The following is a 19,423-nucleotide window of genomic DNA, read 5'->3' on the forward strand; positions in this document are numbered from 1 at the left end:
CCACCCTGAAATTCAAGGTCAAATTAGTAGCAAAGGGTTTTTGACAAGCATATTGTGTCAACTTCGACGAAATCTTTTCACCAGTGGTGAAAATGACCACCCTTCGCTTTATGTTGGGCGTAGTGGCAGCCGAGAATTTGGAGCTGATTCAGATAGATTTCAAAACGGCTTTCCTCCACGGTGATCTTGAGGAGGAAATTTATATGGAACAGCTGAAAGGCTTCGTGGTATCTGGTCAAGAACATCTAGTCTTCCGACTCGGGAAGAGTCTTTACGGCCTGAAACAGATGCCACGACAATGGTACAAGAAGTTTGACAACTTCATCCAATCGATCGGCTTCTCCGAGAGCGATGAGGACCACTGCCTCTTCATGAAAACAGCTCGGGATGGATCACCCATCTTCCTCATCATCTACGTGGATGACATGCTCATCTTCGGTCGCCATGACAAAGAACTCGTTGAACTTGTTCTACAACTACAGTTAAAATTTGCCATGAAGGACCTCGGTCCGGCATGACACATCCTTGGTATGAAAATTAGTCGGAATCGAAATCGAAGACAATTGTTTCTATCTCAATCCGACTACATCGGCCGTGTCCTAGAATGCTTCAACATGCAATCGGTGAAATCTGCCTCAACCCCGCTCCCTATTAGCACTCGGTTGTCTCAGCATGAGTGTTCAACATCCGGTCTGGAGGGGGAAATTATGAGATCGATACCGTATGCACCGGCAATCGGCTCTCTAATGTACGCGATGGTCGCGACACGGCCCAACATCGCTCATGTCGTCATAGTCATCAGCAAGTTTATGCACAATCCTAGCCGATCGCATTGGAACGTAGTCAAGCATGTGTTCAGATATCTAGTGGGCACAAAAGACCTTGGTATTCTATTCGGCCCAAACGATATCTCAGGCATAGTCGGATACACCAACTTGGACTTTGCAGGTTGCATAAACAGTCATAAATCAACAACCGGATATTGTTTTAAACTCTGCAATGGAGCAATCTCGTGGAAATCGAAACTTCAGGAGTGCACCGCCACATCAACGACCGAGGCCACATACGTAGCCGCGTTCGATGCAGCAAAAGAGGCCTTATGACTCGGTCGACTGGCTTGCACATTTTGACAAGCCGAAATCGGCTCGGCTCCAGTTGTTTACAGTGATAGTCAAGGTGTTGTTGCTCTGTCAAAAAATCCGGTTCATCACAACGCCTCCAAGCATATCGACATTCAACATCATTTCGTTCGGGACTGTGTCATTTCAGGGAAAATCGGCCTTGAGAAGGTACCTACAACCGACAACGTTGCGGATGCAATGACCAAGTGTCTCCCGGCGGATCGATTTCTATCCCTTTGGCATCGAATGGGCGTAATGAAGAATCAATCCTATTAAATCGGACACTCAGAACGTTTCTCGGACAATAGACCTGGATAGTTCGAACTTCGGCTTCAATCTCTCCGAACTCAGCCAATTCAGCCTTCTGCTCTTCGGACTTCACCAACTAGAATGAATTCTCGATTGTTCGTAAACCTTGTATCAATCTGTATTGTTCATTCATTTCAGTCTAGAGATTTCAGATGTATACGCCCATTACGGGGGAGTGTTGAATACATGCTTCTAATGGACGTATTCACATTATCTCCTTTTGTACACACTAGGCTTAGGCTATTTATGTAAATAGTGAGAAGGGCAGTTTCCCTAAGCCAGTCAGTATATAAACTGACTTTGTAACCTAGTTACGTGTGGGTCGCGTTAAGTTGTAATACACTCTTGACATTGTGCCTAACTGTCTCTCTCTCTCTCTTGCGTACTAGTTGGTTTCTTTTCTGCCTTCGCTACCATCAAAGCTATGAACTTGCATCCATTTACGATCTTATTCTAGAAGAGTGTTGATCTTGTTCCGCATTAGATGATGGTATTCCCAACACCAGGAACAGGTCACCCTCTCTGAGTGTGATGTATAACGGGTACAGAGAATGTACTTTCGGTCCTCAAGCAAGTAGGAGGTTCTCCCTTTGGAGTGTCCACCCTCTTGATGAGAAGTCGGCACAAATGTCATCTTCGTCCAATTGTCTGACTAAAATTGAAGGTTTGGAGAGCTCAAGTACATGTCGGACATTGTGTAGTACTAAAGTAGAACCACCTGGGATGTTGAAAGAATCTAACTGCTCATGAGCAACATTGGTCTTAGTTCATCTTCGATTGTCATCCCCTAAGCCGAAATCTGGGAGCTTAAACTTTCGTACTCGTTCAAGTGAGCCTATACCGAGTCGGATTCTTTCATCCGCAGGTTGTAGAGGTGCCGAATCGAATATATATTTGTGGCAGGGACCTTCTTCTCATAAGTGTCTAACAATGTCTTCCATAGTTGAAAGGTTGTCGAACATGATTGCATTGTGAAGTACACTGACTCCGACAAGTGCATCCAAATGGTTTCTCAAACAATTCTATCAAGTTTCGTCCACTCATTCGGCTTGATTCCTTCTAGAGGGTTTTCGTTCTTGATTGGATCTATCTAACCCTTGACTATTAGATATTCTTGAATTTGCTCCATCCAAAAGTTGAAGTTCAATCTGTCGAACTTCCTTAGACCCATCTCTGATGAGCCGGATGTTGATGCCATCTGTGTCGGTTGACTAGACTCTGTTAGGAGTCGATTACGAATGGTGGTAGGATGGAGCTAACTAGCTCTCCCGATATTGTTCTAGTCAGATTTGAACACAATTCGTATCGGCTTCGATTATTGGTTGATTCTATCGGAAGTGACTATAGTCGATTGACTTAGTCGAGTTGAATAAGATTTTGTCAATTGGATTTCGAATGCTGATTTAGAGATGTCGATCACAGATTTTGTGCCGATTATCCAGGCCAATCCTGCTTCAAGTGACTACGACAATGTCATCTAGCAAAGTGAAGCATGAATAGGAGTTGTTTCCTGGAGCTGGATCTTCTTTGAGAGGTTACAACAAATGACTAGGTAGTTTCTAACCTGATAAAGCACGATCAAGGCCGATTTGATAGAGATTCCACTCCTAGTAGCTCCAATCACTGAGGCAAGGTACAACCGACTGGCTTCCCTTAAGAGTGATCTAGTGAAGTAGAGTGTGAATCTTCAATTTTCTTTCTCTTCTCAAGATGAGATCTTGAACTTCAAGGGAGATGAAACAAGGGAGACGAAACAAGAATATTGTTGAAGACTGATGAAGGTTGGGTGCGAGTGGAAGAACCTCCGCTCTGATACCAGATGTTGGGAACTGAGACTATCAGTGCGGAAACATAAACAACACCTTGAGATGAAGATCACCTAGTATGAGTAAGCAAGATAAAACAGAGAATTTGAGAGAGAGACAGAGAGGCACGCAATGTAAAAGTATTATTCAGAGAATGGTTACAACACAATGGACGCGACAGCTCTCTTACAAATAACAACAACTTTTTGAGCTAGGTTACAAAGCCCTTTATATACTAACTGGGCTAGGGCAACTGCCCTTTAAAATATTCACATAAATGACCTAAACCTAGACTTTCCAAGAGACAGTGTGAATACGGTCATTAGATACTTGTATTCAACAAATACTTCATACATGTGTCAACACGGATCAGCTATTTTCGAGCACCCTATGGGCGTGACCCCCAACTCTCACCAGAATCGTCCATTCCAAACTTGCCAGAAGCGGCACTAGGATGTGGGTCGAATTACCCTGACTTATGCTGATGGAACCAAAGTCCTTGTTTACTTCCCGGTTCACCGATGCGGTCTCAACGAATCCCTCATGCACCGATGGATCGGCCCATTCACCGTACTTCGTGCCATCAAATCCACTACTTGTTCCGACACGATTCCAACGGCCGATTCACCTCCGCCCATGTTTCCCGCATCAAGCCCTATGCTACCCCAAACCCATCTTCTAGCACTCTTCCTTTCCCCATGTCGTAAAACTCCTTGTTTCTCTCAGGGGGGAAAAGTGGTGTCTCTTTCGTGCAAGTGCATGCCTTTTAGAACACCGCCCTTTTAGGACACCCTTTTACCACACCACCCCTTTTAGCATGCATGTAGCTAAGCCAACCCAAATGGGTACCTTTGTATCTTCTATAAATTGAACAATAAATTGGAACACTCACATTGAACATATTATGACTCCACAATGACATCAACTCGAAGCATATTGTTAATAATTTGATCGACACGCCCAATTTAACCATTAACCTAAGGATGACTCGAGGAACTCTTGATCTAAGAACTTTCGGACTTTATGAAGACTTGAGTCCAAAAGTTGTTGCTAAATTTCAAATTGCTAGCATTAACGACATTCATCAATAGCTTATACTAAAATTAGAACAACATATCAATGAACTATAGCCAATTCATGAGTTGTTATTATGGTTTTTAATTTGAATAAATCTAACAAAACTTGTTTGTTGATCAATAAAAACCACCCATAAAGAGACACATCTTGATCTTTATGTTTGAGGTAGACTAATTAGAAAATGCATAAATATACTTTCCCATGTGCCATTAGGAATATGACTTTATAGAGTATTTTACGTATTTTATAAGTATTTAACATATTAAGAAAACGTATTTGACGTATTTTTAAATTGGGAGGTACTATATGGGTATTTATACGTTAAATACGTATGGTATCCGTACCGTACCTAACTTACCTAACAACCTTGTTGTGGAGTGTGTGGGCTTCCCACTTTAGTAAGTGTGAGAATGCATGTGCCAAGGTCTGAAAATGTGTGACAATTGATTTTATGTATTTGTGCATGTATAATATGTGTGCATCTAGTGTGGAAGTAGAACACAAGGGGAAGAAGAAAACAATGTGAACCCTAAGTTCAACATTGAGGCTAGGGTTGGGTAGAGGATAGTTTACGAGGAGGTCAAGTGTCGGCCTCCTCATTTGTTGTAGACAACGATATGCAACACAAGAATGTTATGCAATAATTTGTGGCTCCTCTCAAACGTCTTATATGCATAATGAAGATGTTGCACATGAAGTTCAGTCACCTTGAAGGAACTCATTAAGTGTTGTAAACATGTTCTCTTGAGGAAAGCCTTCCCGAGAATTGCTTTCATATTGAGACATTGTGGAAGATGAGTGGTTTGTTTGGCTTAATCCTTACACAAAAGAATGTCTCCACAAGTTCTTTGGAAAAAGAGCTTGCACACTAATGGAGAGTTGTGCCAAGAATGTCTTTGCATTGATCCAAGTGGTTCAAAGGTTTATAAATATGAGTTCACATATAAATTTATCAAGTTTATTATACAATGGTTTCTTTTATAGAGTGAGAGGGGTAAGGTGGTTATAAATCTTGCAATTACCACAAGTTTGATGGTAAGAACCCAACTTAATACTTGCCTTATACATAGGATGAGAAGAAATAATAATAAGATAGAGTTGGGATGATGGATATCCTAGAGTTTCAACATTGTTGTGAAGTTATGCACGTGCATGTGAAAATGTGAATAGGGCTTGGAGGACCTAAACCTGGGAAGTTGGTTTTGGTGATAGAATTGACGATTATGATATTCTTATTAAATATGCATTGAAGGTATCAGATCTTTTGGAATGTCCAACCATGTCTACATCTCGGCACGTCAGTTATGTAACTTAATATCGACATGAGTTTTCAGCTCCTTGTGAGTAGGTGAATATAAGCATATGAGCTTCTGTGTACTTATGAATGTATTTATGTACATATGTGTGTCATGTTCTCTATGTCTTAGTATATAAGTATATTTATGTATATGTGTTTATATATGTGTATGTACATGAATGAGTATGCATACATATATTGATGAGTATGTGTAGAAGTATGTGCACATACACGTGTAGATTTATGTACATGACAATGTTTATCTCAACAAGTAGGGGATGTATTGGAGATGTGTGTGTGTGTGTGTGTGTGTGTGTGTGTGTGTGTGTGTGTGTGTTAGGTTAGCGTTGCTTTGTATGCTCAAACGGGCACGTTCCTCCATACGAGGAGCGCACAAAGCCATTTCCTCTTCTACACGACTAGACTATAGTAATTGCAATGAAGTATAACCTCTATACTATTCCAATATAGATTTCAATTGCTAAATTGAGAAATTGCATATTGAGCTATAATTCAATTGAATTAAACAAGGATCAATCGGGGAAATTTTAGGCTATGAAAATTTTAAGCGCTAATGGGTTTGTGTGGAGATTAGCGTGTTTGAACTCTCTAAAAGAATACACTATTGTAACTCACCAGAGGAACATGCGAGTCAAACACTCGAGTTGAACACACAAGTCTAACTCATCCAGACCTTGCTAGAGGAATGTGCGAGTTGAACACCCAACTCTATCACGAGACCCAATCACACAAGACTTGAGCTTGCAAGAGGAACATGCAAGTTGAGCTCTTGACTCGACTACACAAGTCCAACTTTCAATTTGAATACATAATAAAAAGCGCAATCCCAACACACGGAAAGGAACTCACAAAGGAATGCGAAGGTAAAATGCAACGAACACATGATCCCAACAATTGAAAGGAACACACAAACCCATCACACAAAAGAAACACAAGAACCCATTGCCAAAAAGAACGTGGAGACAAAAGTTCCTTAAAACTTACACAAACACTTTCTTGAATCTAGCAAAAGACATTATTCCAAGCAACTCTTCATAGGTCATGCATCTTCCTTGGTTGAGGTTCCTGGTGGTCTTGCTCCAGTAGCACACACATGTTTATTGTCCACGACAACGATGAGGATTATATTGTCAAAGACTTAGATAATAACTTTGACATTATGTTTTTAGGCTATGCAAGTGATCAATTCTTAAAATGGCATTGTCTTTAGACTTTGCTTATAATTATACCGAACTCTATGTAAAACTTCCTTTTTATCAAAATTTGGTTTTATTCAATATTGTTCAATTTACTTCTGATATATTTCTCGATGTCTTGTCATAAGTTCAATCTATATACCATTTATTGGTATCTTACAAAAATGTTAAAACCCACCAAAGACTAGTGAATTTTTGTTATGAAACAGTTCCCTCTAGATGGTAAGAAAGCACGAGTCGGATCGGATTGAGTGAATTAAATACCGACTGAAGGGATAAACCAAATCAGTCAATAGCTAACTCAACCGATCGATAACCGAATCGGTCGAATCTGACTAGGCTATATTTGTAAATAGTTATAAATATACATGAGTATAAATATAGTTAGGGCAAGTAGTTAAGTGTGAATCATCATTGTTGTGAAAAGTTATAGTGAGTAGTTGCCTTTGTAACTAGAGTGTTGTTAGAGAGAGTGTGAGAGAGTTGTAACTCTGTAACCATCTTTAGACGAAGAAGAACTTGAGGTTGTTGCCTCATAGTCTTTTATTGTATTCCTCTTGATATAATGATTTTGTTTGGTGTCTGTGGGCTCCCGTGGTTTTTCCCATTTCAGGATTTCCAGTAAACATCATGTGTCCTCTTGTTCGTGTATTCATTTTTTGTTCTTTCATTTACCACTTGCGAGTGAGAATCGGTTGTGGCCGATCTTGTTCTCTCCAGTTTCAACATTTTGTTTTTGCTCAAGAAGTGTTGGTAATTCTAACACCTTACATAAAATGCGTGAGCTATAAATTGAAACACTTTTGATCAAAGCAGAAGTGTCGGAATTTTCCGCACTACTTATAGATTTTAGTAGTGCCGGAAACTCTAGCACTCCGAAATCATTTTAAGATGTTGAAGTTTTCATATTTTTTATTACTACCAAATTTTCTCGTGAAAATAGTAGCTGAAAATGTAGGTTCAACTTTGACACGTTTTTGGTAGAAATTATTTTGCTAAGTTTCTAACTATAGACGAATGCTAGAAACAAGTCATTTAGTAGTACGGTCAACATCTTTGAAAATTTAGGATCCTTATCATGTACTATGGAATGATAGTCCGAGTTGATAATTATATTTCTTTTTTTGGCATATAACATGTGTGTGTGAACACTTTTATAATAAGCATGGTTGAGGTTTAAGGAGTCACCCTCGATAAATAAGATAAGAAGTTAAGAAAAGATATTGAATGTTATATCATCCCATGGTTTTAAAACACTAATTGTGTTACCACAATTACCTACACAAGTTATTTGAATGCTAAATTTATAAATATTACTACATATATATTTGTGTGACGAATATAAGTTCTGAAGAATAAATAACTAAATGGAGATTAAATCCAAATGGTAAGATTTAACCATTTGAAAGATAAGGTCAAGGATTTGAACTCCATTAGGAGCAATGAAATACCGATGTGAGCAATAATGTGGAAGTGATGACAAAGAAGTGGATATGGACATGGTAACGATAATTTTGCCAAAAGAAAAGACATTGGTACATGATAAAAGAGGTGCCACTCTTTTCCCACATAGAAACTCAAAAAATCACAATTTTTAGAACGCAAGCACATAACTTCGACAAAAATTTGATCATCGGGGTTTAGGGTTTCAAAATATTCTTCTTGAGAGGATATGAGGGTTTCGTGATCTTCATCGTGGGAAAGAGGCTCGTAGAGGATGGAATTTTGCGAATAATTGATACGAGGGTGCAACATGCCACACCAAAACTCAACAAAATTCTCTTCATCATTCTTCGCACCAAGTTCTACTAGGAATTTAGTTATTTTTTTCCTTACCGTATATAAAAGGGTTTCTATAACCCATTCATTGCAATTTGGATATTCTACTTGAATTTATTGTAATTTGTGGAAATTATATTTGTTTTAGAAATTGTACTATACAAATGTCGAAAGATTTTTAAATTGTGGTATTGGTAATTTAGGTCAAATGATGATCGTGGGAAAACTCCCACCTTAGAAATTCAAGCATCAAATGAAACATTCCACCTTGTTTGGATAATTTTACTAGGAGGTGGAATTCAGACCCACATTTTTTTATTAACTATTGTCGAATTGACTCTATGAGGGTCACAACAAAATTTTCGGGTCAAAAATCTACCAGTTTCTTTTATGATAAAACAAGTTTAAGAGTGATGGGATTCTAACAACCATACTAAATTCTGAGAAATCCAATGCTAAACCAACCGGCCAATGCTTACATACCGAAGTAAAGTTCTTTCCTTTCCCAACAAGGGACTTTAGTGATTTCATCCCTAGGACATTTTATACCAAGATTTGAAACCTAGAGACGAAGAAGAGGCCTAGAAGTGAAGAGGAGGGGGGTCAAAAAAGTGAACAAAAGAAAAAGAGAAGGGAAAGGAGAGGAAAGAGAAACATGTTATTGTATTGGGCACGAAAATGAAAGAAATTTTCCAAGATACAAACTATGGGGTTCTGCCCATCTTGTGACCCAAGTTCCACCTATGTATTTATGGGTTTCTTAGTAATAAAAATAAGATAGGATTCAAGCTAGATAGCCCATGCACTCGACATCCAATCTAAACTGTTTCATATTAGAGCTATTAAAAAAGTACGATTTTGAATTAACATGTATTGTAGGAGTGTCTAGTTGTGTTTTTTGTGTATGAACACCAACATCTAGTCCCCCGCACGTAATTGATCACATGTTTATAGAATTTGTAAGTATATTGAAGGTGTGGAAACATTAGTTTATTGCTTTAAATGGGGAATGTGAAGACTTATTCCAAGGTTTCTCACATTTTTGGGTTTGTGCATATCCACACGGATGACATCATGGCACGGATGACATCATGGTGGGTTATATGCTTTGAGCATCCATGTTATTTTATTAATGGGAAAATCCATGGATGCTCTTATTGTGGAGCTTGGCTCACACGAAACATGAGGCAAAGATTGGACCCTATGCTTTGTCCGTTGCATAAATTCGTTTACCCTCAACCAATTCTATTAATTAGTATTATGTTGCATGTGATGTGATCGAGTTGTTAACAAGACAATATCGTCTTAATTAATGTCTTTTGCTTGGGAATTGCCCACCGTTTCAAACATATGCATGCAAACAAAAATGATAAACCAAGAAAATGAGGTGGCACTTTCCATAATGTTAGGTAGTTTACGACCTGAACATCATAGACACACTGGTTTCCATGGAAATATATGTATGTAACGTTGCAATGTACATTTTGACCAATCTCTAATTAAACAAACTTACACGGTAGACCAAAATGATTGCAATCTTAAGGAATGGATTAAATTTCGTCTTAAAGCAATTTCATTCTCCGTGCCATTAATCAAAAGGTGGAATAAGGCAACTAAATTGATAGTTCTCATTACTTTATTAGTGCAAGAAAAGGACAAAAGCAAAATTTGACTTTCAATTGCCTTCATTACTTTATTAGTTGGTGGACCTCAACAAATACTTGAGTTTTGATTTACTTGTCGATTGTTCACATTCTAGAGATAGGACATAACAAGCTTAGTTTGTGATAGGATACCAATATTTTCTTACTAGAACCAACTATTATTCAAATCCAGATCCGAAAAACTCAAAAATCAATTAGATATTAATTGCTTGAAAAGTAAAACTTCCAAAACTTTGTCTTCTATGATAATGTTGATGCGTGTATGGAATGGAGACATGTATAATATGATGGGTTCACACTTGTTTTTTTGTCGATATTATCGATATGAATGGATTCAATTATCCAATGCTTGTATTAGATACACAGTATACACCATGTAAGAATATAATGGGATATGATGGACCCAAAATGGGCACGCACCCACATACTTTTTGAACCACGCTATTTCCTTGGACGATTCAATGCCTATGACGTGTGCCAATAAAAATCACGAGTAGATGATGATGTAGCAACCAATGACCATAGATACAACCTAAACTCGATGACAAAATCACCAAAGACAAGTTTCTTCCATTTCCTTCCTAAGGACTCACACAAACAATTATGCACATATGTATGCATCGTTGAGTCCAAGGAACATACCCTTAAATCAATTCAAATAGATCTATAAAGATGACAAAATGAAAACATTGAAAGTGTGGAACATGTAATATTTGTAAGACAATGTTTGTATATAGTTTAACGTACATTTCTTAAGGTTTTTATCAAGGTTGCATCACGACCCTCAATAATGTATATTTACATGAATACTTTCTCGAAATCTTAGGTGGGTGTAACTTGGCTTGGGAATCACGTATTTACAATGCCATTGAAACATTAATGAAACAAAGATAAGCTTAACTAGAATTAGGGTGAATATTGATACTATCAAACTACAATCTCAATGTCATTACACCAAAAGGCACCAAAGGAGGACCACATATATAGTTGATAGAGTGAACATTGAAACTTGTGTTAAATGCAAGCCTTTGACAAAAAGCTTGACTATTACAACGACATTACAATTAAGGAAATAACTGGAGAAACTTATGGAAGGATAGAATGTGGATAACTTTGGCATTGACATGGACCTACGACTATATAAATGGCAAGTTACTCATATGCATCTATTCTTTGAAGTTACCTTCTTGGTTCTCTCAACCATCACCAATAGGAAATATATATATTAACCTTACATAATCGAAGGTTGTCCTCATATCCAAGATACAAGAATAGATTTGATGATAATAGCATGGGACACAAAGTGACCAATGTGTTTGATGATGGATCATGCCTTGGGGTTGTGTGGAGAGTATGGTTGTTTACTTTGGTCCCTTTGTGAAAACATGTATGCACGCTCTCATAACATCATTCCCTTCATATATACGACAAAGGGTGAAAAACAGGAATGTGGGTTCATTGATGTCATGTTTATATATAGTACGACAAGCTACTCTTGTTCGCATCCTTGAAAGACAAATTGGACACCGAGCAATGGGGTGCAAGGAAACTAAAAATAAGGCGAACATGAGCAGAGAGAGAAGGCAAGGAAGAGAGGGGGGGTGGGGGGTATAAGGTGACAAGAGACAATTGACCCTAATATATCTTTGGCCTCCCGAGTTATTCAATCTTACGATTCCTCATTTACTGGCATATGGTCTCTTAGTTTTGGGAGCTCATTTCATTTGGGCTTTCAATTTAATGTTCCTATTCAACGGTCGTGGATACTAGCAAGAACTGACCCGAGGCGAATCGTGTGCTAGCGCGAGTTAGTTAGTGACCCGCCCAAGAAGCATTGCTCATGAAGGGGGCAAAGATGCATCCATGCACCCATGTGTACCCATTCATCTATCCATGCATCTATGGATCCATCCATATGAGGGGCATGGATGCATCCAGGCATCGATGTGTCTAATCCATGTGTCCATGCATCCATCCCCATGTATCCATCATCTATGTATCCATGCACCTGCATATGCATGAAAGACCCAAGGAGGATGGACAAACATATAGCGACAAATTCACCCATCACCCATAGCTCATGATAATGGAACCCACCTCCATTATCCATCTTTTGTCGTCTCTCTCTATGTAGAGAGAGAGAGAGAGAGAGAGAGAGAGAGAAAGAGAGAGAGAACTAATTGGATCCACCCCCCTTGTTGCCTACCTCTTAGGAAGAGTCCTCCTTCCTTGCACAGCATCCATGGCTTCCCCAGCAGACCCCATCACTACCCCATCTGCATCAGATAATTGCAGGGTAAGAAGCTCTTTCCATACTCTAACACACAACCACAAAATCCCCTAGTTTCTGAACCCCCCCCCCCCCCCCCCCCCTAATCCCCTGTCCTCGAAAAACATTCGGATCAATTAGAGTTTCCATACATATATGCATCTCGATGTGATCTGTTTGTGCGGTTGTTTGCAGGGTGTTGTGCCTTTATCCACATGGGTTCTCATCTCTAATTTCAAGCTTTCTTACAACCTGTTAAGAAGGCCCAATGGAACCCTAGACAGACATCTGGCCGAGTTCCTAGACCGGAAGGTTCCCGCAGACCTGAATCCGGTCGAAGGAATCTCGAGCATCGACATAATCATCGATCGAGCGACAGGGCTATGGGGAAGAATCTTCTGGTCATCTTCCAGCCACATTAATGGTACTACACGCAGTATCAATGGGGATGAGAACCCATCATGTGATCCATCCCTTCCAAAAAAGCCCTTGCTTGTGTATTTCCATGGCGGAAGCTTCGCGCATTCGTCGGCGAACAGTGCAATCTACGATGCCATGTGCAGAAACCTGTCTAGGTCATGCAAGGTTGTGGTTCTCTCCTTGAACTTCCGGCGGGCCCCCGAGCATCCATGTCCGGCCGCATATGAAGACGGCCTTATGTGCGTGAGATGGGCCCAAATTGGGCTCGGGAGGCAGTGCCTCACGAGGCTAGGGTGCGATCCGAGGAACTGTTATCTGGCCGGGGATAGCTCGGGTGGGAACATAGCCCATCATGTGGCGGCCCGAATTGGAAGCGAAATCGGGGGCGGCTTGTCTCTCTCGGGCATGATCTTGCTTATGCCTATGTTCGGTGGCGAGGAAAGAACCCCCGCGGAGAAGCTCCTAGATGGGAAATTCTTCGTGACCGTGAAAGACCGAGATTGGTATTGGAGAGCTTTCCTTCCGATGGGCGCGAATCGAGACCACCCGGCTTGCAACCCATTCTCGCCATCGGCACCCTCATTGAGCGAGGTTAAACTCCCCCCATGCCTTGTGGTTGTGGGTGGCCTAGATCTCCTTCAAGATTGGCAACTAAGGTATGTCCATTCGCTTCATCGACAAGGGAAGTCGGTGCAACTTATGTTCCTAGAGCAAGCTACCATGGGCTTCTTCCTTCTCCCCAACACAGAGCAATACTACTCTCTCTTGGAGAAGATGAGAGAGTTTCTCAAGCAACCCTAATAAATAAACACACACACACACACACACATAAAATCTTTACCCTTACATTTGAAATCCAATATACCCCCATGTTTTTCTTCAATTAACCTTTTTACAAATCCCTTCCCCCATTATCAACATGCCTGTCAAGCATTAACCTTTGATATACCATCTGGAGATGATAACCTCATGTATTCTATTAATGTGCCCAGCAAGAGGAATCCTCCATTGCATAGTAATTTGGAAGATTGTTCATCCATTTATTTGTTAGCCCCTCCATGGCATCCACACATGGATGAGAGTCACTATATGACTATATGGAGACCTTTTTTTTTACCTCATCTTCCATTGTCATATATTAATATTTGTTAATAAAATGATTGGTGTATATGCATGTGCTTGTTATTCAACGGCCAAATACAATTGAGTATTTATTAGCAAAAGGTGTGTTGTCTACACTAAAAAAAATTGAAAGAATGTTGTGTTTTGGGTTAAGGCACGAGCAATGTTACTGTGTGAAGGGATTATATCATTATTCCAACTAGAGCTTCTCCCATAAACTCTTCATAGCTCCTTGTTGATTGCTACCTCATAAAGAACAAAACAAAAAGTTTCACTTAAGATCCTTGCCCAAATTTGGAAAGGAAGTTCTCTCATGACACAAAGGCAAGACTTAGCCTGACGATAACTAACTCCACCTACGGTAGGAGGGTTGAATCTCGATTCATAGTTACATAGAGTTCCTAATCATCACAATCATGTAGTAGCCTTAATGTTGTGTAGCGAAAGAAATCAATTAAGCAATGTGAAAGAAAATTAGGAATTAGGAAGCAGAAGGAAATGAATGATTATGCAATGTGGTGTGTTTAAGTCATAGCTGTGCAATTTGGTGCGCTTACATCATATCTATGCAATGATTATTTGTAAAATATGTTGATTGTTGCAAAGATATTTGAACTTTGACATCCATAAATGCATGCTCCACTTGTGATATAATCGCTTTGGGACAATTCTTGACGATCCTTACAAGTCATTGTCTTTTGTGTTTAGTTGAAGATGGTTATTGTGGAAAATTGTGTCCCATGTTCATGATGTTTTGTTTGGAGTTTTGTAACTAAGCCATTAAGAGGAACTTATGTTTGGAGGGGTTCAATGTCTAGAAATGCCAAAAGAAGAGGGAGGATTGCAACAATGTCTTTGGGAATTGGGTTGGTTTGGGATAGTGAGAGACCAAGAATCCACATTGATGTGCACATATTGTAGTCTATAGCTTGACTATCCAAAATAAAGTCTTGACATCTATTCTAAAATAGTATATCATGGGATGAACTCAAAAGTAATAGAAACAAGCCTATCCCTTCCAAGTGGTACATAAAGTCATAGAAACAAACCTATCCCTTGCAAGTGGTACATTGGACATGTTTGTATCAAGAATGCGCTTCTTACTAGCCATAGTTTCACATTTGATGTATATGTGGGATTAGGGAGATATATACAACTAATGACACGCTTGTATTGAATCCACATTGATGTGTACATAGTGTAGTCTTTAGCTTGACTATCCAAAGTAATGTCTTGACATCTATTCTAAAATAGTATATCATGCGATGAACTCAAAAGTAATAGAAACAAGCCTATCCCTTCCAAGTGGTACATAAAGTCATGGAAACAAACCTATCACTTGCAAGTGGTACATTGGACATGTTCATATCAAGAATGCACTTCTTACTAACCATAGTTTCACATTTGATGTACATGTGGGATTAGGGAGATAGATACAACTAATGACATGCTTGTATTGAAGCTATAGAGAGATAGTTTCAAATTTGGTATATAGATGGGGGGCTTCACTTGGTAGTGGTACATAGTAGGGCTCCATTATTGGATCTTAGCAATTGGTTAAACACATTGAGCAACAATTTGGAACTAGCCTTCTTGGTCCTCAATAGTTATTGAACATGTCCTTATGTTGGTTCCATTCATTAATCCTTCCTTGCTCCAATTTTTTTTATGGTAGAGGAGTCAAGTTGCGGAATGTTAGCAATCCACTTTTGTAGTTATGCGACTACATGTACAACCCTAGGATTGATATTGTGATAAATCATGATGAGGATAGAGTTTCTACATCTTGTTAATGTTTGGGGTAAACATGATTGTAATCATATCATGAAATTGCACAATGTTGTCGGTGGCCTTATGCAAATCACTAGTCTTATACACATACATATATAGAGAGATCCCACTTTATGTATGTCTTGTATTGAAAAATGTTTTTGATGCCCTTGAGCAATTCATTAATTGCAAATACATATATAAGGAATCACTTTTCATGTGGCATTTGTATAGCCCCCATAGAGGATGATTTGACTATTTTGCATATATGATTAACTTATTAAGGATGGTACTAGTATTGACATACAACCTTTCAAAAAGATGTGAAAGAGGAGAAGACATTGACCTTTCATTCTACATCAAATCAATAGTAAATGTCCAGGAAGGAACACCTAAAAATAAAAATAGGCACCTCGTTTGATTTCAGTAAGCATACCATATGGGGTTCTAGCTAGAGATTGTAAATGTTTGTCGAAAGCCATCCTAGAAACACTTGTAGATGAGAATGTCCTCATGAATTTTCTTTGCAGGCAACCAATATCTTACATTTAGAAGAATATGAACATGGAATTGAAATTTGCAAAATCCTTAGAGACGAGAGAGTTGTCTACGATACCGATTTGTATGCTTTATATTGACATGATTGTGAAATGACATATATATGTCCGTCATTATGCATGTGTTGGCATTAAAGGAAAAATTTGGTCTATAGCTATATTATCTTAATTGAACTCTCCAACCATAAGGATTTTGGTTAACCCTTAGTACCTACCATTATAATGGCTATATCCAACACAATAAATCATGATTAGAAACGTATTTGACAAGTTGTTCAACATTATTATAAAGGAAGATCACTAAGTGCGATTTAAGGAGATCTAGTTTCGAGATCTTTATTGAAAATGAACCCATAATTTCTTGTGTGTTGTGGTTTTTGTTGATTTCCATTTGAATTGTTGCCACTATAAATATTGTCAACCTAATGGAAGATGAAGCGGAAAAGTAATTTATAAAAGATTATGTCAAAGTCTTTAGTAATATTGTCATTCAACATATTCTAGCATTGTTGCACCAATGAATTGAGAGAAATGACTTGCTATACATACATACATACATACATACATACATATAAAGACTATGTCAAAGTCGTCAACAATAATGACATTCAACATATTCCAGCATGTTATGGTAGTAAGATAAGTGAGACAGGTGATTGGTTATACCAACATGTATATATGTATATGTATATACATATAATATATGTATACATACATACATACATACATGTATGTATATATATATATATATATATATATATATATATATATATATATATGAAGTAAGTGCACTAGCTTACAAAAAAGACAAAAAAGCAAAAAGGTATGTAGCCTTCATGCTCATGAGATATATATACATATTAATACCACCCACTTAAAAGATATCATTGAGAAGATGTTGTGGCATCCTTGCTCTAATTTATAAACAAACCAATAGAAACAACAATAGTAATAATAAAAAAGACTACAAGATATCCATTTTTAAAAGAAAACATAATGTGAAAACACATTAAAATCGTAGCTTGCCCTCGGCATTTGTTCCCTTCAACTTCCCATGATGATGCTTGCTTATTTGAGTGGAAACCAGTTGTAAGATGTTTGGCATGATTTAACAAAGCTATGGATAAGTCTAGGTATATATAGACCTCACATTGTGTTACATGTTGATTTGCTTTGCTAATATGTTTTAGTTATGAATCAAGGAGAACCAAATTAGAATTCTCAAACTAATCTTATAATAAGATCTTATTGTTGGCTAGTTTATATTGTTTGTTTAATGTCACTTGGGGACTCGAATATAATCGACTTTGATGTTCATAGTATGGATTTCGCCACGATTTCTCTATATTAAATTCCCATGTTCCATGCTTATCCATGTTGGCACTTGGTTTTTTCAATCCTATCCATTTCACTACAAGCATCCTATTGAATTTTGAAGTTTAGAGCTATTGTAGCTCACTAGTTATAAGGGGTCAATCCTAGAGAGAGTATGCAAAAGCATGTTGATGCCTATTACATCTACAAATAATGTAGTGGCCTACTAAAATATTTTACATGATCTTCTGTTGAAAACTAGATGAAGTAACATTTTAATCAAGTAACAAATTGGTCATTAAGGCCAACAACCACAGGCATTGAAAGCTTAATTGGGAAACTAATGAATTGTGGCGTGGTCTCAAAATACAAATTTGAGGGGTGTAATTGTTGTTTATGAATATATTAATGCAATTAAATAGTATGGTGTGAGGATTATGTTGCATGATGTTCAATGCCATGTACACATTGTGATCATACCCATCCAATGTTTGAGGACCCATGTATTTTGTTCCATGCCCGTAACATAATATGTCCAAACAATTTATATTCCTCATTGAAAAATCACATACACACCATGGATGAAGAGGAACCTCATCTCTGGCACATCCACCTGCGGACTATCATAGACACCCAACTAACTCCAAGCTTTTTCTACTTCTATGAGAAGCATGAAGGGGCGATTGAAGCTCACAGGATAGCCCACAAACTCCACTCATGGATGTGGACCATCATTCCATCAATGGAAATGAAAGGAATACGGTTTCCTAAGCTATGCTCGGCCACAACCGAGACGTCGGATCAAGCACAGAAAATAGGGATGTGGTGAGATGTATTTACACACGAAATAGTAAAGAAGAGAGTGCACTGGATGTTAACGTGGAAAACCCAAATCTGGGAAAAAACCACGGCAGCCCTCAGACTGCAAAATATCACTATATCAAGATTACAACAATGGGGCACAGATGCAACGACCTCTTGCTCCCTCGCTTCGCCACTAGGCGGTTACAATAGAGGCAACAACCTCTTCCTCTCTCTCTCTCTCTCTCTTCTTTGTACACAGTTATGCTCTGAATTATCGCCACCATGATAATAACACAACCAACTCTACATCATCCACTATTAAGTTTGCCCTAGGTCATATTTATACTAATATGACTTTCGGGCTATTTACAAATATAGCACAGTGGGCTCTCTGGAACATATTTACATATATGTCTCTTCAATCAGATGAGAGGTTCTCACTGGGCCTGCAACATCCGGTTCTCACTGGGTCTTCCATTGCCGGGTACTCGTCATCCGGTTCTCACCGGGTCTTCCGTTGCCGGGTACTCGTCATCCGGTTCTCACCGAGTCTTTCATTGCCGGGTACTCCACATCCGGATTCGGCCGAGGCCTATCATCCTCGGCCGAGTTGCTCATCAACACTGTTCTTCTCACTTCCCATCCGGAGGGACCTGTTTCCTAACAGGAAATGACTAGCTGTCTAAATGGTGAGTGCTCCCCACTCACGACATGTTGTGCAAAGCATTAGGCACAAATCTCCCACTTCATTCCATGATTATGAAGATTGTAACATGGAATGTGCAAGGGCTCATGAGTTGACTAGACCAACAAAACAAATGGAAACTAAGAAGAGATCTTGAGGAATATATATTAGGGGGTGCTACTGACATCATCATGTTGCAGGAACACCACCTTG

At 38.8% G+C, this 19,423-nt stretch overlaps 1 protein-coding gene across 1 annotated transcript; it reads left to right on the plus strand.

Moving 5' to 3' along the window:
• The first annotated feature begins 12,419 nt into the window (after positions 1–12,419).
• Positions 12,420–14,126, plus strand: LOC147854430 (gibberellin receptor GID1C-like). Its single transcript, XM_087331545.1, has 2 exons — positions 12,420–12,565; positions 12,734–14,126. The coding sequence occupies exons 1-2, from the start codon at positions 12,512–12,514 to the stop codon at positions 13,757–13,759; spliced, it is 1,080 nt and encodes a 359-aa protein (XP_087187671.1). The 5' UTR covers positions 12,420–12,511; the 3' UTR covers positions 13,760–14,126.
• The last annotated feature ends 5,297 nt before the right edge of the window (positions 14,127–19,423 follow it).

Source organism: Azolla caroliniana, unplaced genomic scaffold (assembly GCF_043228905.1).
Source record: "Azolla caroliniana isolate FFs.n. ecotype wild unplaced genomic scaffold, voAzoCaro1.0.p SCAF_15, whole genome shotgun sequence".
In the NCBI taxonomy this organism is placed as follows: domain Eukaryota; kingdom Viridiplantae; phylum Streptophyta; class Polypodiopsida; order Salviniales; family Salviniaceae; genus Azolla; species Azolla caroliniana.

Bases quoted from the DNA above. Each gene is read 5' to 3' on its own strand.
- LOC147854430 (XM_087331545.1), top strand. From the start codon at position 12,512: ATGGCTTCCCCAGCAGACCCCATCACTACCCCATCTGCATCAGATAAT. The intron at 12,566-12,733 runs GTAAGAAGCTCT...GGTTGTTTGCAG, and splicing joins CTGCATCAGATAATTGCAGG to GGTGTTGTGCCTTTATCCAC.